The following is a 25,503-nucleotide window of genomic DNA, read 5'->3' as shown; positions in this document are numbered from 1 at the left end:
GATTGTTAAGTTTTCAGCAGTCGTAATACACTTACAGCCACTTTCAATCTCTTGCAGACAACAATATCCTGCTCGCGACAGCACTAGTACGCTTCACCGCAACACAAAATTTCGCGACGTAGTGCGCCAGTAAGAGCACAATTGCGCAATCTACTCCAACATACGTTTTATCACATGACTTTACTGAATGTCACTATCAATTGATATAGATTGCGTTTTGGACAATTTGGAGCTAAAATATTGGTATCTTAACGCCAACAAATAATTGTTTTAAACCAATAGAGATTTGTAATTACCTAATGTGCCTATTTGCACGGAAATACCACCATTTGCACGTGACCTACAGTATTTCCCCGCGCCTTACTATACTTGTTTCGCTGTTGGTGTTTCGCAGTCGATGCTTAACCGTTGGATGATATTTGCATTGCTGCTATACATGTTATTCAGGAAATTATCTTTGAGGAATGTTGCTTAGAACGTTTGAATTTTACACATATTTTCATATTAGAGGTACCTCAAAATGTGAAACCAGTCACGTCATATTTTTCCGCATCAGCGCACGTTACGCCTTACAATCAGCTGATTGCCCTGCAGCAGAAGAGAGAAGTGGCGCCAGAAGTGGCGCGGCCGAGACTTCGTCCAATAAACAATCGAGCGCCCGCCTCACGTGCATCAGTCTTGTCGTGGCGGCAAGGGTGCGTGCGCGATCGCTGGTGACGTGAAGACCTGGTGTGTTCGCCCATCTTTGTAAAACTTCCTTTTTGCCAAGGTAATTTATCCTGCCTGATATTCATTGGCTGCATTTTCTGATCATTCAGCTTTGAGCTGACTAGTACTTTTGCAGGTAATCTGGTACCTATCTCGACGTTTGTGCCTTGCTAAGGTTGATTCAGTCATGTTTTTTTGTGTTTCCTGGGCAACATGAAATTATTCGTCATGCGGGCGCTATCAGTTAAAGCAGCGATGACCAAGGCCCCGGACCATTTGCCTTGGAAGGAGCACGGGTTCGTGTGGTTTCCATATGTAGGCATTTGAATTGGCTGGTTCTGTCGGAACCCACATCTAGGGATTATGCATTTTACACACGCAGGGGCACCGTCACGAGGGGAGGGGCTGGAATGCCGTCACGCCGATTAATTTGCTTGATATTCACATGGCCATTCAAAAATGCTGGTTGTGGTGCCGGCGCCTTACCAACTCTTCTCAGTCTTGTCCGCCAGTGTCTACGCCTACTTCCCGAGCATCTCTCTCTTTCTCTTGGACGAAAATCATAGTCTCTCATATGTCTCTTGGACATGGACGAAATCACTGTCTGACACTGGGGGCATGTTCTCGCAGGGGACAATGTCGGCGGACAACGAGCTCAGTGCCGTCCTCAACCGACGGTGTCAGATCAATGATGACCTGCACGCCGGCAAGGAGGTCAAGAAGGTTCTGCGGGTGTTCAACCCCTACACCGAGTTTCCCGAGTTCTCCCGCAAACAGATCAAGGAGTACGAGAGAATATTCAAAAAGTAAGTCCATCCTGACGCTCAGAAACGTACATTTTACGTTTGGACCTTTTCCGCCAACTGGGCAGGGTTACCGTGAAAGGCCTCGGCCCACATTGAGCGCTTTTTATGAATGCCCAAACCATATGCCAATTGGTTGATTTTGTGTCTTGCGCTGCGCTAGCCGATGGTGGAAATTATGACTATTAGTGCTGCCGGCCGATCGTAGGCGACACGGACTAAGGTTGAACGATCCATATTGAATGTTAAATACCGCTGAAAACCGCTGAGGACGCTCAGGGCCGACTCCGCAGGAGTATGCACCTTCAGGTGGACTAGGTTATTTTTGTTATTTTTCGACATCAGCTGACACTCCAAATGGGTACGTGGCTTGTACGTATTATTTGTCATGGAGTTTAAACCAATTCGAAAACAACGGAAGTGATACCGGATAAAAATCCTACAAACACATGCATGCACAAACGGTATAAGACAAACCTTTTGCTACAAAATTAACTTGGCAGTAACCTGAAAACTTGTCGGATCCGACCTTGACCGACAGCTCGTTCATGAGACTGGCTGCTCGGTATGTAAAGGACCGCTGTCCCGCCGCCTTGTGGCGGGGATGGGTGTTCAACTAGTTTGCTCATACATGTATGGCCCGTCATCGTTCCTTAGGCGCGAGCAATCTTGCTGATATGTGTCTTGTCGAAAGGCCCAGTCTACGACACTGCCCGTAGTCAACTGAGGTAAAATCGGCGAAGACGGCGTTTGCGATCGCTCGTGATTCTGGAGCCGTCTGCCTCTACACGGCGTTCTGGTGGCTGGCGCGGCGGCACTGCCGACCTACGCTCACGATCCGCTCGCCCTCCGTCTGGGGCTGGGCCGGACGGCGCAGCGCTGTGCGGAGACGGCTGAGGGGAAGAGTTTGTGTCACTGCCCTGTGGTCCAGGCGGCGGCTGGTGTTTTCCTGCGGTGTCCGAATTCCTAAGTTGACGGAGACGGGGATTTGGTTCTGGATCCACGGGTGATGGCAAACGGAGCCTGGTTCGGTGCAGTGTTTCCAGGAAGTCATCGTGTGTCCAGCGTCTTAGACCCTTTTGTGTCAAGGTTAACTTTATTTCCGAACGTAGAATCCCAACCGGCGATGACATTTGACCCGAATACTCACTCAACTGAGACCAGAACGGTGATACGACTGGACCATTTCGCAGATGACAGTAAGCCGGCTTTAAATGCATCTATTCTTTGTTGGCGCGCCCCTTGCTGGCGCGTGGTCGTAACATCGGCCCACAAACGAATGAGCCGAGTTCATCTTGGACCCCGAGAACTGATTTACCAGAACGGGTTAGAAATCGGTGTCCTGGAAAAGCTGACTTGTACCGGCCAGTGATATCCATTCGGGCGCTCGGTGACCGGGGGCGGCCGATCGGCGTCTGGCCGATAGTGCTGCCGTCACGGTCCGCTCCCCGCAGCTGCCCGCTGCTGACCTCTGCCCATCGGATGGCGCCCACCTGTGCTCCGGAACGAGCCTGCCAATATCCATCAGTAGGCACTTGAAGACCGTGCCGGCCCGACCGGCGCCCCGTAGCAGAATGCCATGTGGAAGTTGGTGATTTGTTTGCCGAAACTCCCGTTGCTTTTTCTGAACACCTGCATACGCAAATTGTGATAACCAGGCAGTTCAATCAAACTATGTAGAGTTTGCCATTCAGAAGTCACATCTTCAGTAAATGAACATATCACATCATATCAGGAGTCAACATACTTCCGTACGTGAGTTACCCGAATAGTATGGGTGGAGATAATGTGGGGCGCCGCTTTCCACCCGATGTCCCGGGCTGTTGAGGGCTGCTGTGAGCACCGGCCCTCTGTTGGCGTGCCGGGGGAGGGACCGGGGCCGGCCGGACGGCAGGCCTCGACCACTCTTATCTCGCCCGTCTTCGTCCTTCCCCGCGTCCCGCCTTTCGAATCGAGCCCCGCGGCCACCGAATTCCCCGAAAAACCGCCGGCTGGTGCGGCGGCGGCGGCGCCGGGTGCGCTGTCCCGTCAGGTGCGCGGCCGCGGTCGGTCCGCCTTTCTCGGCCCACTTTCCGGCGCGGCCGTGCGTGGGGAGGGGGCGCAGCCGGCGCGCGCTGCGTCCCATGGGCAGTGTGGCAGCCGTCGGCAGCGCGCTGTGGGCCGGGCGCCCGCTCGACGGCGGGGATACACCTGCCGGGCGCAGACGACGGCTAGCGGACGACCTTGAGCGGCCGCACCCGCCGGACTGGGCGCCGGGCCCGGCCCGGCCTCTCGGTGCCTGCTGCCGCCTCTCGGGTGTCGGCTCGCCGGCTGGAGGGGTTATAGCCCGTCTCTGCGGCCGTATGGCGACCACGTGCCTTTGTGGCCCCTGACGCCGCTGCTGTGACCCGCCGAGAACGTGCCGCGCGGCGGCCACGTCAGCGCTGGGCCCGCCTGACGCGAGACAATCTAACACAGGACGCAGTCCCGCACATGGGCGCGGCTGCGAGCTGGGTAAAAGGAGCTGACTAGGCACGAAAAATATATGAAACATTCATTAGTTAAAAATAGCAAAAACTTTGGTTTCACTTCCAGCTGGGGCGACAGGGCTCTCAAAAAGCAGAGTCCAAATGCGACCCTTATTTGCAATGTTGCACCACTATCCCATGGACGCACCCATTGATTAGCTAGTCTGCTTGATGTCCTCCGGTCTTCATGTTACAGCCAGTGCCCGTTGTGGACGGCTCAAAGTTGTACTTTGTACCGTTGCATTCGCTGCATTCTCGGGAATGTGAGAGGATCATATACGGTGATTCATGGGCTGAAGCCGGACCGTTTCCAATATGAACGGCGTGGTTCGCATGCATCTAGGGATATATGCGGAGAACAGCTGTGCCATAAGCCAATTACCAGTTACTGAAATTCCGTCTTGTTCAGCGCGCTAAGCTCTTTATCCAAAGCTCCAATCATGCCAAACCGTCTGCCCTTGGATGCCATTGCTAAAAATCGAAGGGAGAGAACATGAGAGGTGTGTGGTATCTGGTGTCGAGTCTCGTGCAGCCGCACTGCTACGACCTCTGCAACATCCAGCGCCCCGTTACTGGTGCGTGTTTACTGCTCCCCACATCCAGCACCCTTCACTGCAGCAGATGGACTGTTCCGACCTCTCAAATCTAATGGGAGCTCTGACGGCTGGTACAGGTATCCAGCTCTCATCTCCGGTTATCCAGCCTCTACCGCCCGTCCTGATACTCTGCGCCGAACTACCCATACCCAGCAGCCGCTTCCATCACCAGCATAGGCGCTCTGCTCCTGCCTCCCCGAACGGATCAGCCTTCAGGACTGCAGGCGTTCCACTGCCCATGGTCATCCCTGCCTCGCACCGGCGCCTCCCCCCGGTCTGCCCATGGTCATCCCCGCCTCGCACCGGCGCCTCCCCCGGTCTGCCCATGGTCATCCCCGCCTCGCACCGGCGCCTCCCCCGGTCTGCCCATGGTCATCCCCGCCTCGCACCGGCGCCTCCCCCCGGTCTGCCCATGGTCATCCCCGCCTCGCACCGGCGCCTCCCACCGGTCTGCCCATGGTCATCCCCGCCTCGCACCGGCGCCTCCCCCGGTCTGCCCATGGTCACCCCCGCCTCGCACCGGCGCCTCCCCCCGGTCTGCCCATGGTCATCCCCGCCTCGCACCGGCGCCTCCCCCCGGTCTGCCCATGGTCACCCCGCCTCGCACCGGCGCCTCCCCCGGTCTGCCCATGGTCACCCCCGCCTCGCACCGGCGCCTCCCCCCGGTCTGCCCATGGTCATCCCCACCTCGCACCGGCGCCTCCCCCGGTCTGCCCATGGTCAGCCCCCTCGCACCGGCGCCTCCCCTCGGTCTGTCATGGCCACCCCCGCCTCGCACCGGGCCTCCCGGTCTGTCATTGATCGTTGAAGCCCCTGCGCGTGTGAGTCAGCGGGGACGTGCGTCACCGAGCCCGCCGGCGGCGCGCCACGCATGAAGAGCTCGGCCACGCACGCGACTGCACGCTCCGAGTCAGCATCAGCCTAGTCAGCCCCGGCGGCGGGCGGCGGCGGCGGTGGATGACCGCCGCCCGCTGGCTGCGGTCGCGGGCGCCGGGTCTGGTCGCCCCGCGTCGGGCGAGGAGCGGCCATCGGCGCTCGTGTCGAGTATCGACAAGCCGTGATCAGGTACCGACCGCAGCCCGCGCCGGTGTGCTGTGCAGCGTACACGGGGTTAAGCTGGGGGCCGCACGTGTCCACGCGGGCGGGGTCGTGCTTCCAGCCAAGGTTGGTGGAATAACTCGCCTTCTAGGGAGCCTTGCGTTGAGTCCAGGGGTCGGATCTGAGCCGGCAAGTCCCATGGGTATGCCTCGCATGTTCACTTGAACGCTGGCGTTGGATGGCAGTTTCTTCCCCAGAACGATGGCTTGGCTCATCCTCGGACCGCTGGAGCACTCCGGCCTTCCCAATACATATGTGAGTGGCCAGTTCCGGCCACTTGTTGATTGGAACTGGCCGTACCATAAGGTTTTCACCGCGAGCCGATGAGTGCGTCTTGTAAGCTTGACAGCAGGAGGCAGGTTGTGCTGAATAGCACTACAGCGGGGCGTCAGTAGTAGCTGTTCTTGCGGGTTCGGTGAAGCGGCGGTTGCCACAGACAGTCCCTGGCTGCCGTCCGACCATGCCGGCCGCGTGCAGGCTTACGTCATGGTAGGCGGAGGCGCCCGCGCCGCCGGCCCGGCCAGGCTTGGCTTGGTCCGGCTCGACTTGACCTGGCTTGGCTTAGCCCGACCCAGCCTGACCTGACCTTACCCGGTTTGACCTGGCCTGACCAGATCTGACCCGGCCTGACCAGGTCTGACCTGACCCGACCTGACCAGTCTGACGGGACGTGACCCGGTGTGACCTGACCTGACCCGGTCTAACCTGACGTGACCCGAACATGGACCCGGGCCTGTACCGGGCCCGGCTCGACTGCGGGTCCAGATAGCGGCGGTACTGTCGCTGCACCCTCGCCTGATGAGCAGGTGGATGTGCCGTAGCGGTATGAAGCAGGAGCCGGTCAGCGATGAGAGCATAGCGCTTGCCGCCGACGCTGAACCACGTTGCGTCAGACGGCTGATGTACTGGCGCAGAGCCGGTAATGATGCCGCGCCTGTTTGTTTTTTCATGGCTGGCCACTGGGCCGAGCAAGATCGCCCTGATCCCACTGACGGGTGAGATGACCGACGGCCGGCGAGCGGCCGAACGGGAACAGCACCGCCCCAAACAGAGTTGACAGTTGGATCTTTGTCTTCAGGAGATGTGATTGCTATTGTCTTGTAGCCAGGGTGATAAATTTGCGGTCATGGCTGACGCTTCCTACCGCTCGACATTCAAGGCTCCCAGTGGCACAGGTGGTCGTGAATCATGAGATTGTCAATCCCTGATCTTTTCCAGCGGGACTGCTAAACATCGCTTAAAACAAGAAGCTTGCGTGTGGATGCACGACACTCTATAACAAGCCTTCAATGTCTTTCTTCAATTCCGTCGCGGTTTGTCTAAAATTGACCCCCCCCCCCCCCCCCCCCCCCGCCACGTACAAAAGCTGCATGTGTAGCCATCGCTCAATATACGGCACAGGGAATGGTGCTTTGATTGCATGCCGTGTGTTGTACGCAAGTATAACAAACCTGGGTAGCTAAGTTCGACGGTTTTCATTGACGCGTAATGACAGTCTCCGTTGAGGAATAAGACTCTCTATGTGACATGATTCAGTGGTTCATGACATGCGAAGTTATCCCCTGCTCCAGAGTGAATAGGTGGTCGTCACGGACGTGCCCTTAAGTGTTCTTAGCTGCGTTGCTTAAGGGAGGCTGCCGGGGCACTTTCACAAGATGATTATGCCACTTAAGTGATACATGCCGTTTTTAAGTGTGACGAAATTCGGTTACGATAACCCCATTCATCCAGTTTCTACGGACGTCGCGAGCACACAACTCTACACAGTAACACCTGCAAACTCCACCGCAGAGAATGGGCGCCGCTTCTGTTTAAGTGGCGCGTTGCGCCGTGTGGCTTCTCGAGGAACTCACCCAGTTCCCAGGCGTCGCGCGACAAAGTATAGGCTTTCGCTGCTGTACCGGAACCGCGAATCACGCATTCCGGCTTGCGCATCGATTCTTGGTGGCGACACCGCAGTTTTGCGGTTTGTAGGTGCGCCGAACTTCTTGATGAGTTGCACAGATCATGGCCTCGGATTTGCCGGGTCTTACCAAGTTTGAATGTTTTACGTTGTGTTATCCTTTTTACTGTTACGGGTGAATGCTGCTGCCGTTCTCTTGAACGACGTTATGCGTCCCGCACAGTCGATGTCAGCACGGCTACACCGCGATCCGCTCGCGTCTCGGGCCCGGGTGTGTAACGGCCTTTGACGGCCTGCTGATGGGTGTGGGTCGGCAGCGTCTCCCTGGGCCAGTCTGTGCCGCCAGGCGAGCGTATGACACGTAAACAGCGCCACCACTCCCGGTGGACGGGCTCGTGATGACGTGCGTCGTCGATGGACGCCGCCGGGAGGGCCGGCACCGAGCTCCAGCCGTCTCCGGGTGCCGGCACCGAGCTCCAGCCGTCTCCGGGTGCCGGCACCGAGCGGGAGCACAGGCACCGGGCACCCGCCGTCTCCGGGTGCCGGCACCGAGCGGGAGCACAGGCACCGGGCACCCGCCGTCTCCGGGCGCCGGGACGGAGTGGGAGAACCGGCACCGGGCACCCACCGCTTCTGAGCGCCGGGACGGAGTGGGAGGACGGACGCCGGGCACCCGCCGTCTCCGGGCGCCGGGACGGAGCGGGAGGACGGACACCGGGCACCCGCCGTCTCCGGGCGCCGGGACGGAGCGGGAGGACGGACACCGGGCACCCGCCGTCTCCGGGCGCCGGAACGGAGTGGGAGAACCGGCACCGGGCACCCACCGCCCCGGGCGCCAGGACTGATTCAGAGCAGGTCGGAATGCAGTGCTGAGAATGCAGACCTGAGACCTGTCATGACGTCGTGGGCTGGTCATCGCCGACGGAGCAGGCCTCGGCGTTCGTAATGTGCCGGGGCGGGTCAGAGCTGGCCTGATGGCTGGGACGGGCTGGGCGGTCCGCCTCCTGTCGTCGTCAGGGGCGACAGCACTTCATCACTGTTGACAAATGGCCGTGGCAGCCGTCCAATCATTTTGCATGTACATTTTCATCCACGTCAACGATATGCTCAGGCTGGTGTGCATGATCTGCAAGCGAGCGGAACACGTAGCTTTCCAGGTGAGGCGTGACGCGACCGGGGCGGTGTTTGTTAGGACCATTCATTGGCGTGCATGCACCGAGAAATAGCTCCAAAAGGCCGCGTAGCGCTGAATGATGGCATTCACTACCTGCTGGTGGTCAGGTCACTACCACGTGGGCCACGCTCGGCTCGGCGCGGCGGTGTCGGAAACGCCCTCGGCTGTCGTGGTGTATCGCGCGATGGGTGGGAGGGTCGGTCTTCTGCGGGAGGACGGGTCGGGTGTCTGCCTGAGGAGACGTTTTCTATCCGCTGCGAGTGCAGCCGCCCGTCACAGCGACAGCTCTGCCGAACCGGTGTGGCAATACCTGTCTGTCTCGCCAACACCTAGCGGTCTCAGCAATACCTGACGTTTCGGCTGCACATGACTGGTCTCGATAGTACGCAGCGGTGTCAGCAATGTCTGGCGGTTTCCGTAATACCTGACAGTCTCAACCATACATGACGGGCTTAACAATGCCTGGCATGTGGGCAATACCTGATGGTCTTAATGGTCTGAATGGTCTTATGGTCTTAATAAACTCCGACGGTTTGAGCAATACCCGACGGTCTCAGCGATGCTCGTCGGTGTGGGCAACACATGACGGTCTCGGTGTTGAGCGACATTGTCTTGAAGTGCAGAAGCCGCCATTGCAGTTGTGCCTGCCTTTGAGCTCTTTGCGTACATGGTGTGAGCCCCGGGTCGTGGAACGGATTATCTATGTCTGACTAGTTGTTGGGAGGTTTGTTGGATCGCAGCCGGACGGTATCTGGGATAATGCCTTTTTATTGCCGTCGCAGAATTGTTTCTTTTAGATTAAGCCATCTGTAATTGGTGGATGCCTAGAGATCAGCCAGCCGCCGCTTGACCGTGGCAGCTGGGACGCCCCACACCAGCTCCCATCCCACCAGCCGCTCAGCGCGAACAGGCGCCGCACCAGCCGCTCAGTGGCGACCAGGTACCGCACCAGTCGCTCAGTGGCGACTAGGCGCCGCACCAGTCGCTCATTGGCGACTAGGCGCCGCACCAGCCTCTCAGCGGTGGCGAGGCGTCCCACCAGCCGCCCAGCGGCGGCGAGGCGCCGCACCAGCCGCTCAGCGGCGGCGAGGCGTCCCACCAGCCGCTTAGCGGCGGCGAGGCGTCCCACCAGCCGCTCAGCGGCGGCGAGGCGTCCCTCCAGCCGTTCAGCGGCGGCGAGGCGCCGCACCAGCCGCTCAGTGGCGGCGAGGCGTCCCTCCAGCCGCTCAGCGGCGGCGAGGCGCCGCACCAGCCGCTCAGTGGCGGCGAGGCGTCCCACCAGCCGGAGATCGGCCGGTGTGTAAGTTTTCTCTTCCCTAGTACTGTAATTAGTTGCATTGGCCCAAGTGACTGGCGTGCTGTATAGCTGGGTTTTCTAGGCCAAGTTGTTAGGAACCGGTCTTGGACGTGGAAAGTCGCCCCTCCTCATCGGGGGCAGAAACACCAATCATCAACTTAAAACAAGACCAACAGATTGATGTCGCCCAATAAGGCATTGACCGACCCATGAAAGCAGGCAGCTGACGGGTCGTGTGCGGTATCTGTTTTTATAAGACAAATATGGTTGATATATTCGTGGCTACTGACGCGGCGTTTGTTTGGATGTCTCGCTGGTGTGAAGGGTCGGCCTGATCCAGGATCGGTTGGTGAACGGGGCCATTACTTTGTTGTCAGGTGGTGGGCCCCGGCTGATTGCATCGGTTTGTCTGGTAGTGTAAATAGCACAGTCTTCATGCTGAGGGAGGCACATTAGAAGCGGTTAAGGCTCGTTGCTATTTCGCTCGAGCTACCGGAAGAAAAATGTTTAATTTGTGGCGCCTCTGTACGGGGGCGACTGCGCACCACCAGCAATTAGAAAAGAAAGCGGGACCGTCTCGTCTGGCTCGTGGTGGGGGCATTGAACCTGGCTTGCAATGCCCAGTCCCCACCAGGGTCTGGCATTTTAACACATTGACAGTTACTGGCGACATTTGCCACATCTCTGGCAAGGTCAGTTGTGTAGTAACCTCGGATGGCGTTGTCTATTTTCTGGTAAAAAGCATATTGATATTTCCCAAGAACCAAGTTCTATCATGCAAGACCTCCGTACAGACGTTGAAATCGGAACACTATCCCGTCTGTCTCGGCCTCTTAGATAGACAAGACGCGAGACGTCTTCATCATCAGTAAAATAAACAAAAAGGGGATCCGTAAAACAGACATCAATAGAAGGTACAAAAACCGCTATGACTTGTGCTGCTCCAGTGCGTCAGATAGCGGACCGTCACTAGCTCGGCCGGACTTCGCTGTCTGAGGCGCGCTGAACACCCGCCTCCGGAGCCGCCGCGGACCGGGGCGGTCTCCAGCCTCCGGGGCACCCCGCTGACGTCAGGGATGAGCGAGGCGAGACGGTCCGGCGCCGCCCGGGCATCGATTGGGGCCGTGGCAGTGACGCCGCGGCCAGGCGCTGGACTCCGGCCAAGGTCGCGGTCCGACGCACTTCTCCGACGCTCGCACCCGCGCCCGCTCTGCCCTCGGCTGGCCGGTCTGGCCGGGTCTGGAGCCGCGCTTGTCCTGTTCTGTTCTGTCCTGCCCACCATTGGGGAGCGACACTGTCCGCTCTTCTCGGCAAACTGCTCTGATCTGGAGTCGCCCTGTCCTGCCCCGTCCTGCCCTGTCCTGCCCACCACTTGGGACCCTCACCGCCCGCTCTTCTCGGCAAACTGCTCTGATCTGGAGCTGCCCTGCCCCGTCCACCACTCGTGACCCTCACCGCCCGCTCTTCTCGGCAAACTGCTCTGATCTGAAGCCGCCCTGTCCTGCCCTGTCCTGACCTGTCCTGCCCACCACTCAGGACCCTCACCGCCCGCTCTTCTCAGCAAACTGCTCTGATCTGGAGCTGCCCTGTCCTGCCCACCACTCAGGACCCTCACCGCCCGCTCTTCTCGGCAAACTGCTCTGATCTGGAGCTGCCCTGTCCTGTCCACCACTCGGGACTCTCACCGCTCGCTCTTCTCGCCATACTGCTCTGACCTGGAACCGCCCTGTCCTGCCCCGTCCTGCCCTGTCCTGCCCACCACTAGGGACCCTCACCGCTCGCTCCTCTCGCCATACTGCTCTGACCTGGAACCGCCCTGTCCCGCCCTGTCCTGACCTGTCCTGCCTACCACTTGTGAGCCTCACCGCCCGTTCCTTACGGCCTCCCTGGACGTAGAAGCCACGCTGCCCGCCCCGTCTGCCCTTCATTCGTTATCGCTGAAGCCCACCACTCTCGTCTGCTCGGTGCGCCCGACCGCTGTGCCAATCCAAGCAACGTGTAGTCATTCCTGGACACGTTTTCTGCGATGTTTGTTATTGAATTTCCCACTCTGGCTGCTTCTCCGAAAACTGCGCTTCTGGAGTGCTGCGAATGCATGCAGGGATGTCCGACGTGGGACATGCCCCTCAGCATGTCTCTGCGGGGGCTGTTACTGCTCGTGATCACAGCTGCTCCCCTTGCCTGACCTCCCTCAATATGTACCGCCCTTGAGCAGCAGCGGAGTGCAGCTTTGTTACCCTCAGTTGTTCGGGCTCTCGCTGGGCACACTTGTGGAATGCTTCATGAGGCTCTCAGCAACGAGCACCACCGCCCAAGTGTTTTCAAGGGAGCTCATTTGAACACGTGGCCCACTATAAGGGCATGAGCGACACAATCGTTGGAAATGCTTTTTTAAACTATACATGGATACGGCTACGTAGAGTCGCCTGGCCTGGTATCTGAGTACTCACGACCGGGCAACTGTAGGTGCTCTGCGCCGCACGCTGCCATGTGGTACTGTTTGTGCCGAACAACGCCCTTCGCGCGCTTCATATCGGTGTAATGATGCCATGTCGTTGCAGCCTGCGGAGGCATATGGTGCTTTGGACTGAACGGGCCAGATTGTGGCCGGCTGGCCGTCACGCGTGTTTGTAATTTGCGCGGCGTTGCGACATCATGTTGCGGGCGGCCGCTCTGCGCCGTGCCAAGCGGGCTACCGCGGCCGCGGGCGCCGCGCGAGCAGCGGTGTTTACAGAGGGCCGCGCTGGTTCGGACCGACCGGCCGCATCCGGCCGAGCCGGCCGAGCCGGCCGAGCCGGCCGAGCCGGCCGAGCCAGCCGGGCCAGCTGAGCCAGCCGCGCGAGCAGCGGTGTTTACAGAGAGCCGTGCTGGTTCGGACCGACCGGCCGCATCTGGCCGAGCCAGCCGGGCCAGCTGAGCCAGCCGCGCGTCTCCGGCGGGATGCTCGGCCTCGTCACCACACTCCGCACAGCGCCTGACCTTCTTCCGAGCTCGGCTTCTGGCCACTCGCTTTTCCTGGCGTGTGCTGCGTGTTGTGCCGCGTAAATTCCAGTCTGTGCGAAGATCGTATATTATGCTGAAGATGGTACGCGTACGCATTCCTCTTGAAACGTATCGGACTGAAACGGCTCATCTTTGTCATTTCGTGAAGGTTAGGTGGGAGTTGCAGTTTCTGTCACCTGCCGTCTGGTCCCGCGACCGGCTAGGCCTTTCAATCAGATCCCAGACAGCCAGTCGGCCCCCCCCCCCCCCCCTTCCTCCGGGGTAAACAGGTGGGAACTGCGCAGCATTCGGTGGGCTATTTATACCTTACAGAGTGCTGACTCCACGCGATGGAGGTATCGTAGGCGTTCAGCGTGGGTGTGGAGTCACGAGCGCCAGCTGATCCACGAAGTCCGTAATCCCGCCAGCGCGCTGCTTGCCGGGCGCGCGCGGGTGATTCACGGACATAGCAGGGGGGACTGCCGTGTCGTAGTATGTGTATGTATGTCGTAGCACAGCAGCCGCAGCGCTGCCGGGCTCGTCATGGTCGGGGGAGGGGGGAGGGGGAGGGGGTCACTGCTCGGCGGTCCCAGAAGCTGCAGACGCGCCTCGTGCCGCCGTCCGTGCGTCTCCTCCCCGACACCGACAGCCAGTCGGCGACGCGGCGTGCCCAGCGCGCCGGCCCCGTTCCAGGTGGGTCTGTGACGCCGCGACCTGACCCGCCTCGGCCGCCCCGGCCGCCCGGGTCGGCTTTCTCGGGGTCCGCCACCGCCCAGCGCGTGATCGGCGCTGTGTGTGTGATGCAGCCCCGCGACGGGCTTACTGTTTATCGACAGCCGGCGGCGCCGGCGCCGCCGACGGCCGCGTGATGGATAGTGTTTACTCCGTGACGTAAACGACGCACACGCACCCGACGGAAGTGTGAACGTGGGCCGGAACAGGCGACGACGCGCCGCCAAGGCCGCCGCCGACCGTGGTCCGTGACGGAGCAGCAGCCCTTTGTCGGTCGCGGAGTTTTTCCGCTACGGAGCCGCCAGGCTGACTCCTTGGCAAGGCCAAACTGCTAAGCGGCGCCGGTTCCCATTGTTAGGATGGCGTGATTCAAAAGGACGGTTCCACCCGAGCTGACATCTTATCTAGAGCAGCCAGCCGAACCAGGAACTGTTAGCCCAGTTTTTGTAGATTGCAAACGGCGCACTGCAAGAGTGAAAGCCTTAAAGTACACATTGATCCAGTCGTCTGGTCTGCGGCGTAGCTACAAAGCAGAGCCGCTGAGCCAGATTGGCTCAGTGACCTTGGCTGACCCCAGAAGCGACTTCGCGTGTGCGCTGTTCGGCCGACATGGCACGTGCCGGCGCCGGCGGCACTGATTCTCGCCCACATTCTCCGTTTCCGGTGTTGGGTTTTGCGGGGCGCTGCCCTCGGCTGGGGCCGCCCCGCCCGGCGCGTGCGTGAGCGGAGCCGGTGGGCTGACCGCGCCTGTGGCGCGCCGTCAGCTGGTGACACGAGCTGTAGCTGGTCATGACAGCTGGTGACGCGAGCTGCAGCTGGTTACGACAGCTGGTGATGTGAGTTGCAGCTAGTGACGACAGCTGGTGATGTGAGCTGCAGCTGGTCACGACAGCCGGTGACGCGAGCTGCAGCTGGCCACGACAGCTGGTGACGTGGGCTGCAGCTGGTCACGGCAGGTGCACCGCCGGTCGCCGCCACAGCCGCCTCAGTCGCCATCGTGCCGGGGCTCGGGCTGCCCTGCCGGCAGCGCCGGAACTACGCCAGCTGCTCAGCTCAATCCCGCACGTGCAGGCAGTGGCCGGCGAACTGAGAAAGAATCTAACGAAACCAGTACGGAGAGGAATCACGAACAGAGCAGAAGCGGCAAATTCACTAGGACTTTTATCACACGTCGTGTGACTTGAACGTCGCCGTTAAGTGAGAAGGTGTTGATATGTTCAGGAACGTAGTTCCATCATAGATGCAAAACATTTCTCAAGCTATTTCGCAGCCGGCTTAGTTTGTTGGACGGTAAGGTGACATCGTTCACCGGCACAAACAGTCTTAAGCGTGCATAGTCAGTCCGTACCCGGTCCCGGTCGCTCACGCCGAAGCCGGGCGTCTCGGGGGGGGGGGGGGGGAGGGGCGAGCAGTCCCATAAAGTCGTGTTAAGAAGCCGGATTCCCGAAGCGGAACTACGCACGTACGCGGTTCTGGACTGCGCCGTGTAATCATGCGAGTCGAAATCAAGCCGATTTTTTTTTTAGTTCCTCAATTTTTGTCACCTGGTAGGACGCGCCTGTCGCGCCGAGTTGTCCCGGCTCACTGAGCAGGTGTGTCACTTTCTAAAATAAATTGGAATGCTGAGCCGATGAGGCTGACCTGACCGTCAAATTATGGTTTCCTGACGACTTTTGGTAATCCGATTTTTTTTCGTCGATTCCGAAACTACTTTTCTGCGGGGGAACGACGTTCCCTTTCACGGTAAAATGATGTTTTTGGGATGGAAACTTCAGAATGGGCGTGCAATTCACAGAGAAAGCGTCCTTCAGTAATGAAATAAATCAAAAGTGTGTAGGTCATCGCTTAATCTGCATCATCCCAGGCTCAGGTCACCCCCGGCCTGCCGAGGTGACCGTCCTGGCGAGGTCAGCTGGGAAGGGCGCCGGCCGGGGCGGGCCGGGGCGCCAGTGAAAGCAGCGCGCGCTCCCTGAGAAAGCGACGCGTTCGCTCAGCGACTGACCCCGGGAGGTCGGCGGCCGGCGGCGCCTCTGACCCGGCCCGGCCGCCACACGCGCATCAGCCCGGCCCGCACCGGATGGCGGGGGTGTCGGCCTGCACCGCCGGCTGACCTCGGACAAGTTTCGCTTGTCTGCTGATGTGTGGCATAATCCGCTGTCTGGGTGCAGATGAGTGGTGATCGTGGGTATGGCTTGTGTCAAGCAGACGGTGACAGCGAAGCCGGAGGTAAAGCACATAACCACTGTGCATGCATTGCCTGTGTTCAGTGCCGCGGATCAGGCAGACGACAGAACATCAGCCATGATGCGGCAGTCAGCTCTTTAGTTTTTATCGCTAGTTTTCTCTTTCTGTTCATACTATTTCCTAGCAAAAAGAAGAGGCAATAATTACAGCGATGTTCGTGAAACGTGAGATCCAGCGGGCTTAACAGCCCAACACTGGGCTGGTCGTGATTTATGCTGGAAAGTTACTTCTGTATTACTACTCACATTTGCTGAGTGTGGCCGTCAGCGCGCCGGCGATTATCCGGGCGTGCCGACGGGTTCAGCATCTGGTGGCGGGCCGCCGTGCAGTATGGATTTACTCTGCCCAGGCGGCAGCCGGCCGCTGGCGGCCGCCGCTTGTGTGCCGCTGTCAGGGACGGCGCGTCGGCAGCTGCTGTGTGTGACACTGGCGGGCACGGCCGCCGCTGTGTGCCGCTATCAGGGGCGGCGTCGGCAGCTGCTGCGTGTCACCCTGGCGAGCACGGCCGCCGCTGTGTGTCGCTATCAGGGGCGGCGGTCGGGCAGCTGCTGTGTGTCACCGTGGCGAGCACGGCCGGCCGCTGTGTGCCGCTATCAGGGGCGGCGTCGGCAGCTGCTGCGTGTCACCCCTGGCGAGCACGGGCCGCCGCTGTGTGTCGCTATCAGGGGCGGCGTCGGCAGCTGCTGTGTGTCACCGTGGCGAGCACGGCCGCCGCTGTGTGTCGCTATCAGGGGCGGCGTCGGCAGCTGCTGTGTGTCACCGTGGCGAGCACGGCCGCCCCTGTGTGTCGCTATCAGGGGCGGGAGCGTCGGCAGCTGCTGTAGGTCACACTGGCGGGGCACGGCCGCCGCTGTGTGCCCGCTGTCAGGGACGGCGCGTCGGCTGCTGCTGTGTGTTACACTGGCGGGCACGGCCGCCCGCTGTGTGCCGCTGTCAGGGACGGCGCGTCGGCAGCTGCTGTGTGTCACCCTGCCGGGCACGGCCGCCGCTGTGTGCCGCTGTCAGGGACGGCGCGTCGGCTGCTGCGGTGTGTTACACTGGCGGGCACGGCCGCCGCTGTGTGCCGCTATCGGTGGCGGCGCGTCGGCAGCTGCTGTGTGTCACCCCTGCCGGGCACGGCCGCCGCTGTGTGCCGCTATCAGGGGCGGCGTCGGCGGCCGCTCCGGAAGCGGTCACGCCGGGCGCCCGGCGCCGGTGGTCGGCCTGGCCAGTGAGTCAGCCCGAGCCGGCGCGCACGTGTGACCGGCCGCCGCACCTGACCGGCAGCTAATCGCCGACCTCCGCCCGCTGAGCGCCGCCCGGCGGCGACACCGGCCGCCACATGTGCCGCCGACGCTGCAGCGGGGCGCGACCGGTGATGCCGCGGGCTGCCGGCCCCTCGCGGTCAGCTCGGGACGCGGGCGGCAGCCGGCGGTCCGCAGCCCGGAGCGCCGCGCGCCGAGCGGTCCGCGCCCCGTGGCCTGGTCAGGTGACGGCCGGACGTCACGTGACCACCCGGGCTGGACGGGCCCGGCCCCGTCCAAGGACACATGACCAAACACGGCTCGGTCCCGAGCTGCGGAACCGGCGCTGGCCGGTCCTCCTGCACGGGGCACGGCCGGCCGGGCTCGCCGTACAAACCCGCCGTCCAGTGGATGTTCGGCCTTGAAATGGGCTGTTAGTTACGCGTTTGCGGTGTCTTGGCCCGAGGAAGGTCGTGCTGTCAGAGCCCATCTTCTGGCAATGTGCCGTGCAGCTGACGTGACGCGCCGTCGGCAGTGTCGGGACCACGGAAGCGGAGCCCGAGGCCAGCTTCGCTCCGCCGCTGCACGTGTATGGAAATGCAGTGTAGAAAGTGTCCTGGCAGGCCTCCACCGAGTTGCATGTCAACTGACTTGAGCACTCGGTCAAAGAAGCTTCCGCACTCTTCCGACGTGCAGGTGATATCGGAGTCATCGCAGCGTGGATTGAAAGCCTGCGTCAACAATCGCTTCCGGCCTGCCACTGGTTTCTCGTCCGGCTATCGCATGTTTGTTTTAAGCGAGCTCCCAGGTGCACGCCCCGTGCTATTGGTGACTCCATCGGCAGCTGACGCGTCATTTGTGAGCGATTAGTCGCTCGCGCCGAAACCAGAACAGGCACAGACGTGCCGGCCGTTATCACGCTCGAGCCCTCAAACCAAGCTCCGAACTGGCCCGCCGACGTCTGAGGTCCGTTCTGGAGGTGTCGGGCCGTTCTCCAGCGGGGTTAGCCGCCGTGGGCTCGGGGGGACAGCGGACGGCAGGGTCGGTGCTGTCCCGCCCAGCTCACCCCAGCCGGACTCGTGCCGAGCTGCCGAGCCGAATGGAGCTGGCACAATAGACGCGTGCCTGGCCGGGCCGGGACAATGCGCGCACAGCGCCGCAGGAATGCCGAGCGAGCGGGCCGGATCGTAGTCATGAACGGGTCGGGATGGGCGGTCAGGTGGCGCGCCGCTGGCAGCGGCCGGCCGGCCGGCCCCGGACGGCTCGTCTTGCGCCGTGCCGGGTGCGCGGCGTCCCCTGGCCAGCCCTTCACCGTCACCGTCATCGTCATCGTCGCCGTCACCATCACCGTCACCATCACCGTCACTGTCACTGTCACTGTCACTGTCACTGTCACTGTCACTGTCACTGTCATCGTCATCGTCGCCGTTACCGTCACTGTCACCGTCACCGTCATAATCACCAGTCACTGTTACCGTCACCGTCACCGTCATCGTCACCGTCACCGTCACCGTCACCAGTCACCAGTCACCCGCTATCTGATGGTAGCGGGTGACTGGCGGTGTGCCGGTCCGGTGCCGCCACCTCAGCGCGGGGCCAGGACCTGGTGTCGTCCCGTCCGCCCGGTGGTGTGTGGTAATGCTGGCTCGTCACGGGGGACGGGCTCAGGGGGAGGGGTGACACGCTCCACCGGTGGGTGCTTGTGGGCAATCGTGGACGCGACTTTTCGGAGCTTGCGGGTGAAAAGTGAATGCGTCGGCGAGCTTGGATCGTGCGGTGGCGTACCAAGGAAAGAAGGTGCTGAAATGAGTCGGATTTTTCGGTCCTCTTTTAGCAAGGAATCTGGGCGGGTTTCCAGCTGCAGTACAATCCCTTACTAGGGAGGTAAAAATGTGCATTGCTGTAGAGCATTAGAAGCGGGTCCACCTTAAAGTGGTTTGCGCTCTGTTAAGTTATCATGCGCTCTGCACTGGTATGCACCTAGGCTCTCTAAGTCGGGTTGCTGTAAACACGGCCCAGTTTTTGTTCTTTCGGCTTCGTGGTAGAGCAAGCAAAGGCACTTTTATGTTCTTCTAAGTAATACCATTACACATGCTGTTAAAGCTGGACTGAGTCTGTCGGTAACTGGGCCTGAGCGCTGACGACAAGGACTCTGTCGAGACAGACCAACGGGTGTAACCAGGCGCCAGTCAACTCCCATGGCTGTCCCCTTCCTCTGCAGTTCCCGCTGCCGTTCTGTGTCAGTAACCGAACGCGGCGCACACAGCGGCGCTGTGATCCGCCGCATCTGCCTGCGAGCGCCACTGAAGGCCCTGAAGCCGTTCCGGAGCGCGGGGTCTGCTCTGGCGGGGTCATGGCCCCTGCCCGTGACCGGGTCATGACAGCCACGCCGGCGGGGTGGGGCCTTCCTCATACCGGGGTCGCCTGTGAGTGTTGCGGTGCAGTGGTGACGCGCAGAACTCTTTTAAAGAATGGAAAAAGGCATGTTTCGTGCTTGCACGACCTTACCGGAAAGACTCAGCGAGGCGGAGCCCACGAATCATTTTGTACCTGCTCATGAGAAGGACGATGATGCGGCGGCGGCGGCGACGTCTGACGTGTGTAGCCTCACGCTCGTTGTTGACGCGTTCAGCCCGCTCGACCGCGGAGTCTCGGCCAGAGCGGAGACGCGACCGCCCAGCCAGCGTTCTGCCCTGTTTCCCCGCAGATCTGTGACCGACTGGAACGCTGAATGATGAGCCGAACTGAGCCGGCGGCGCGGCGCCGGGCCGGGCCGGGTCGAGCCGGGCCGGGCCGAAGCCGGGCCGAGCCGGGCCGGACTGGGCTGGGCTGGGCTGGGCTGGGCTGAGCTGAGCTGGGTTGAGGTCGCTCCAGCGATCGAGCGCGGCAGGTTGTCTGCATTGGGTGGTGCCCGCCCCGGCGGGCGGCTCAACTGCGATCCCATCCCCGCCACTGTCGGGACGGGTGCGGTGGCGCCAGGCGGCGGCGTCAGGCACGGCTGACGCCCCGGCCTCTGGCGCCCCGGCCTCGGGCGCCACCGGCGGATGTGCTCTGACGAGCGACGCGGCCGAGCCTGTGGCGTCCGTCTCGGCAGCAATGTCAGCGTTAGGCGCGGTTCGAACTTGTGGCGCCCGTCTCGGCAGCAATGTCAGCGTTAGGCGCGGCCGAGCCTGTGGCGTCCGTCTCGGCAGCAATGTCAGCGTTAGGCGCGGTCGAACCTGTGGCGCCCGTCTCGGCAGCTGGTGCCAGTATCGGGCACGGCCGAGCCTGTGTCGCCCGTCCCGGCAGCGGTGTCAGCGTTAGGCGCGGTCGAACCTGTGGCGCCCGTCCCGGCAGCGGTGCCAGTATCGGGCACGGCCGAGCCTGTGTCGCCCGTCCCGGCAGCAGTGTCAGTGTCGCGCACGGCCGAGCCTGTGTCGCCCGTCCCGGCAGCGGTGTCAGCGTCGCGCACGGCCGAGCCTGTGGTGCCCGTCTCGGCAGCGGTGTCAGGGTCAGGCGTGGCCGCCGGCTGCTGATGCGTGCCGGCCGCAGTCCAGAAGCAGGCGTTCGGCGCTAAACTGGCATTGGCCGAGTGCTCGGATATCTCAACGTTTGCAGTCGCACACATCCCGCCACCATGGATTCCCAAGCGGGTCCTCTCGATTAATATCTTGCCATCCGGGCCGCAGCCTGGGAAGCCCTGGCGGTCCGTCCGGGCCGCAGCATGAAAACTTGTGATTATACAGTACTTTCAGCCGGTCCTAAATCAGTATCGGCGGTACTGGAGCGGCGCCTTATCTGGGAATGTCGGCACGTAGTCGCAACCAGGAAATATGTACCTGTGTTTTACGCATAAAGCAGGTAAATGTTTCAGTGCCAGTCCAACCTTTCCGGCTTTTGGCTTGCACCCCTACATACAGGCCGGTCCGACACAGGCATGGCGCCAGACTTCGGTAAGGTCGGGCCGACAGCGGATCATGGCTCGGTCGCCGGCCGCCGGCCTCCGGCCGCTGGACCGGGGCCGCTATCGATGCCTCGTCCGGTGCCGGCCCGACACCCGGCCGGCCCGGCCGCACGCCGCGCCGACGACGGCGGCCTCGGGTCACTGGCCGCCGGTCAGCAGGGAACTTTGCTAGGTCAGCGGGGACTCGCGGACCGGTGTAGGATTGAGGACGCACCCCGTCTTGCCGGTTGTCGTCGGTGTCTTGCAGATCATCTGACTCGGTTTGCTCGGATGCATGTCCCCGCTGAGGGACATGTCAAAATAAAGTCACCACATTTTCAGTTGGCTGCCCTGCAGTGCCGGATTCTGCGGCGATGACGGGGTGGCCCTGGCCGACTTCGAAGCATCGCAGTCAGCACAGTCGCTAGCGCCGCGGCTTCATGCCAGATGGGCAAGCTAACCTGGTCCGGGCGACTGCGACATGACACGCCTCCGCTGCTAACACCTTCACAGAAGCGGCGACGGCCTCGGAGCCCGACGGATCGGGACGTGGGACGTGGCTGGAGTGTTTGTGTGAGGATACAGCTGTATGCAGCGTGTGCGGATCGTCGCGGAAGTATGTGCGCGCACAAACATTTAGTGGCGTGTCTGTACACAAGTAGGTGCGTGCGGCAAAACACGGGCGGGTGCGATGCTTCTCACTCGTAACCTTCATTTCACGGGTCACGTTAGAGAACGCAGAAGAGTGCCCTCAGTATGTGGTCGTACTTCGCAGCGATCGCTGCAACGAATTTTTTGTATTGCTCCGACAGATTTTTCCCAAAAAGGACAGCTTGCAAATTTATCATCGGGGCAATGGGGTGTGTTTGGCGGATCGTCGGTCATCCATCTTTCGATGATGTTCAGCCCTGGACAATGGGGATCCCAGTGCGCTCACGTCATGTGGCCTGATCCCCATCTCGCGGTGACGCACCTGCGGCCACTGAAGCACGCGCGGAGAACACGCACACTTGCTCGGTACAGCGGTGCACGCCTTACCGAAACGTCAGCACTTCTGCTCTCCCGGTGAAGCCGGGGCGAACCAGCCTCAGCGCCGGCTCACGCCGCTCCGGTGCACCTTCCGGTGAAGTCGGGGCGTACCGTGCCAGCGTCGGCGCTGGATCACGCCGCTCCGGTGCACCTTCCGGTGAAGTCGGGGCGAGCCGTGCCAGCCTCAGCGCTGGATCACGCCGCTCCGGTGCACCTTCCGGTGAAGTTGGGGCGAGCTGTGCCAGCCTCGGTGCCGGATCACCGGCTCCGGCGGTGACGTCGTAGGCCGCTCGACGCACGGGCATCGGTGATGTTCGCCGTATCGGTGCGCAAACATTGATAGCATAAACATCCGTGGTCGTATGTGGTCGGCAGTGTTGACGCCGCGGCTTGGCGCTTTAGGCTGGGAGCGGACAGCCGTATCGGGTCTTCGGCCTGGTCAGTCAGCGTCGGTCGTCACCGCCGGCGCGGCACTGACCTTCCCTCCCCCAGGCTCGCTCGTCAGCGGCGGGCATCCATTCACACCGGATGGGATCGGTTCCTTTCTCATCGGAAGGCTGCGCGGCCGCGTTGCCGGGAGGTGCGGCCGCTCGGCTCGGCTGGACGGCTAGAAGGGCCGCTCGGCGGTCGGCCGGGAGCACGCGCATGCGGAGACCCGACACCGGACCCGGGGGCCGGCATCGCCTCCAGGAATATACGGGCGCGCGGGGCCGGTGTTGAGCGGCGCACCTGCCACGGCGCTGCCGCTGTCCGACCCCCCGTGTCGGGGCCGAGCGGCACTCCGATGCGACCCCCGCAGCTGTGTGCGTCGTCTCGGCAGGGGGCAGCGCCCGCTGGGGGACGGCCGCCGAGAATAGTCCGTACCAGCAGTGCGTCGGATACGTCTCGGGGGAACTGCGCTGGATTTGTCGGCGGCCGAGGTCGGGTGCTTGTGATGGCAGATTGAATCCACTCGCTTAAAGACGCATGTCGTTGTCACCTGTGGCAGGACCACCGGGAGATGTGAGGCAATTGAAGGCACATGAAACACCTAAGGTGGAACCTTTCGTCGGATGGTGTTTTCCGAAGCTAGTTGCTTCCATTAAGCGTTAGATGGAACAGTAGTATTTGGCGCGAGCGATCCATGAGAACGATCATCGGCAAGAAAAAGATAACGGTTCTTGAGATGAGTTGGTGTCGGCGTTTACGACTTTTTGCCAGCGTGCTTTGCTTTATGTCAACTTGATGTTTCCCTGCTGTTTCCGCGGGGCGGTATTTACACTTTTTTTTAAAATTTTGCCGAAAGATTATATGGATCGTCGATCTGGAACATGTGGACAAGTTGTGGTCGGATCTGGAGTGTGCATTTAGCTATGTTCGCGAGCGACATTTAGGTGGCATTTTGTACAACAGTGGCACATGAGATGCGACGCCGCCACAGTGTCAGAAAGAGAAGCGTGAACTCGTCAGTCTTCTCACCAGAAGCCTCTGATGTCCCACAGATACGACGAGGGAAACGATGGCTTCCTGGACTTGGAGGAGCTGAAGAAGATGATGGAGAAGTTGGGAGCGCCGCAGACGCACATCGGCCTGAAGCAGATGATCCGCGAGGCCAATGAGGACGAGAACGTCACTAAGATCGGCTTCAGAGCGGTAAGATCAGCCTCCGCCCTGATAATCAAGCGCCCCGACGATACCTCTGGTGGTAACGACGTTTTCCAGCAATGGACAGCTCAAACGGTATTAGAACTTCCCGACGCTGGGCACGGCTTTGAGGCCCCTTTTGCTAAGTAGCAAGCATCGAGCGTTGTGCTAGATACTGCTCGCTTTGTCCTCGGCGCAAATTTGTGGCCTAGCAGCATTCAGACTGATTCAAGGGAACCCCTCTTGACAGCTGTGGGTAATTTCTGGACGCCCGTGACCGCCGCCTCAGCCTTTGCTGTTGAGTGAGCTGTTCTTCACAGAGCCGTTGCTTTGTGATGGTATGTGTGATATCTGTTGGCTCTGCCCTCGGCGGTGGCTTTGCGGTCAAGCAACAATCCGTCTAATTCATGGGGTCTCCCTCCTCCTCTTGACAGCCACGGGTGATATCCCGAGACCCATGACACGAACTGTCGCACCAGCCTGTCTGAGCGGCTAACGTTCCCTGCCGGCCGGCAGTTTCTGACCGTGTTCCGCCGGGCGGCGGCCGGCGAACTGACGGCTGACTCGGGCCTCAGTCAGCTGGCTAAGCTCACCGAGATCGACGTCGATGAAGTGGGCGTGGCTGGCGCCAAGCAGTTCTTCCAGGCCAAGGTGCGTCCGCGCGGTGGCGAGCGCCGGTTGGAGGGCCGGCGCCGTTCAAAGGGCCCACGCTGTTCAAAGGATCAACGCCTGTGGGATAGCTGGTGCCGGTCGGAGGTCCGGCGCCGTTCAAAGAGTCAACACTGGTGGGATAGCTGGTGCCGGTTGGAGGGCCACCGCTGGTCGCAGGACCACTACCGGTCGGAGTGCCGGCACCAGTTGGAGGGCCAGCATCGGTCGGTGGGCTGGCGCCCGTTTTCATCATGCTCTCGTACTGAGTAACAACATGATTTTGCCTGGAAAGATACGTTATGAAACATTTTGAGTTCTCATGTGCTGCGTTTTGGTCTGTACAGCAGCCGGTTCACAGTCAGATCGTCGGCGAGTCAGTATCACTCATCTGTTCGTTGGTGTGTCAGTGTTACCCATCTGCGCGCGGTGTGAGCCCGGTGTCGCTGGACAGCTGCGGCCGGACGCTTCCGCCGAGCTGTACCTGCCCTGTTCCTCGACAGATCTCGGAGCTGGAGCGCGACAAGAACTTCCTGGAGGAGATCCGCCGCGAGGAGGAGGAGCGCCAGCGACAGGAGCAGGAGCGGCGCGAGCGCAAGGCCGAGTTCAAACAGAGGGCGGCACTGTTCAACCACGCCTAGCTCAGGTGGCGCTACCGTCGGGATGCGTGACGGGAAGTGCACTCGTGGAGAGCGTGTGATAAGCAATGCGGTGTTTATCTTACTGTGTTTTTGGGAGGGGAAGGTGCAAATTTAAATGAAAACGGACATGTAGCTCTGATGGTGGTTTTGGTGTGTGTGCTTGCGTGAGTTGCTGCTTTTTTCCTCAAGTTTTATCTTGCGAGTTTTTCTTATTTTCGCTTTCAGTGTTTTAATGTCAAAGCTATTTCAAATTATCGTGTTTATTTTTTAAGCAACCGTAGATGTTAATGCGTAGCATTCATCCATAGGGTCATACGAATGCGTGCTGATGGCGAATGAATTGCATAACCCAGTGTAGGCGGAAACAGTCCAA

General features: G+C 60.7%; 1 protein-coding gene across 1 annotated transcript; it reads left to right on the top strand.

The window, feature by feature from the left end:
• The first annotated feature begins 668 nt into the window (after positions 1-668).
• LOC119096840 (EF-hand domain-containing protein D2 homolog) lies at positions 669-25,503 on the top strand. The gene is made up of 5 exons (XM_037219800.1): positions 669-769; positions 1,339-1,514; positions 23,700-23,850; positions 24,358-24,492; positions 24,993-25,503. The coding sequence occupies exons 2-5, from the start codon at positions 1,345-1,347 to the stop codon at positions 25,128-25,130; spliced, it is 594 nt and encodes a 197-aa protein (XP_037075695.1). The 5' UTR covers positions 669-769; positions 1,339-1,344; the 3' UTR covers positions 25,131-25,503.

Source organism: Pollicipes pollicipes, unplaced genomic scaffold (genome assembly GCF_011947565.3).
Source record: "Pollicipes pollicipes isolate AB1234 unplaced genomic scaffold, Ppol_2.1 Scaffold_4295;HRSCAF=5057_pilon_pilon_pilon, whole genome shotgun sequence".
Lineage (NCBI taxonomy): Eukaryota > Metazoa > Arthropoda > Thecostraca > Pollicipedomorpha > Pollicipedidae > Pollicipes > Pollicipes pollicipes.
The sequence above is the reverse complement of the archived record's forward strand: the minus strand, read 5'-3'. Positions and strand labels throughout refer to the sequence as shown.

Bases quoted from the DNA above. Each gene is read 5' to 3' on its own strand.
- LOC119096840 (XM_037219800.1), top strand. From the start codon at position 1,345: ATGTCGGCGGACAACGAGCTCAGTGCCGTCCTCAACCGACGGTGTCAG. The intron at 1,515-23,699 runs GTAAGTCCATCC...GATGTCCCACAG, and splicing joins TACGAGAGAATATTCAAAAA to ATACGACGAGGGAAACGATG. The intron at 23,851-24,357 runs GTAAGATCAGCC...GCCGGCCGGCAG, and splicing joins CTAAGATCGGCTTCAGAGCG to TTTCTGACCGTGTTCCGCCG.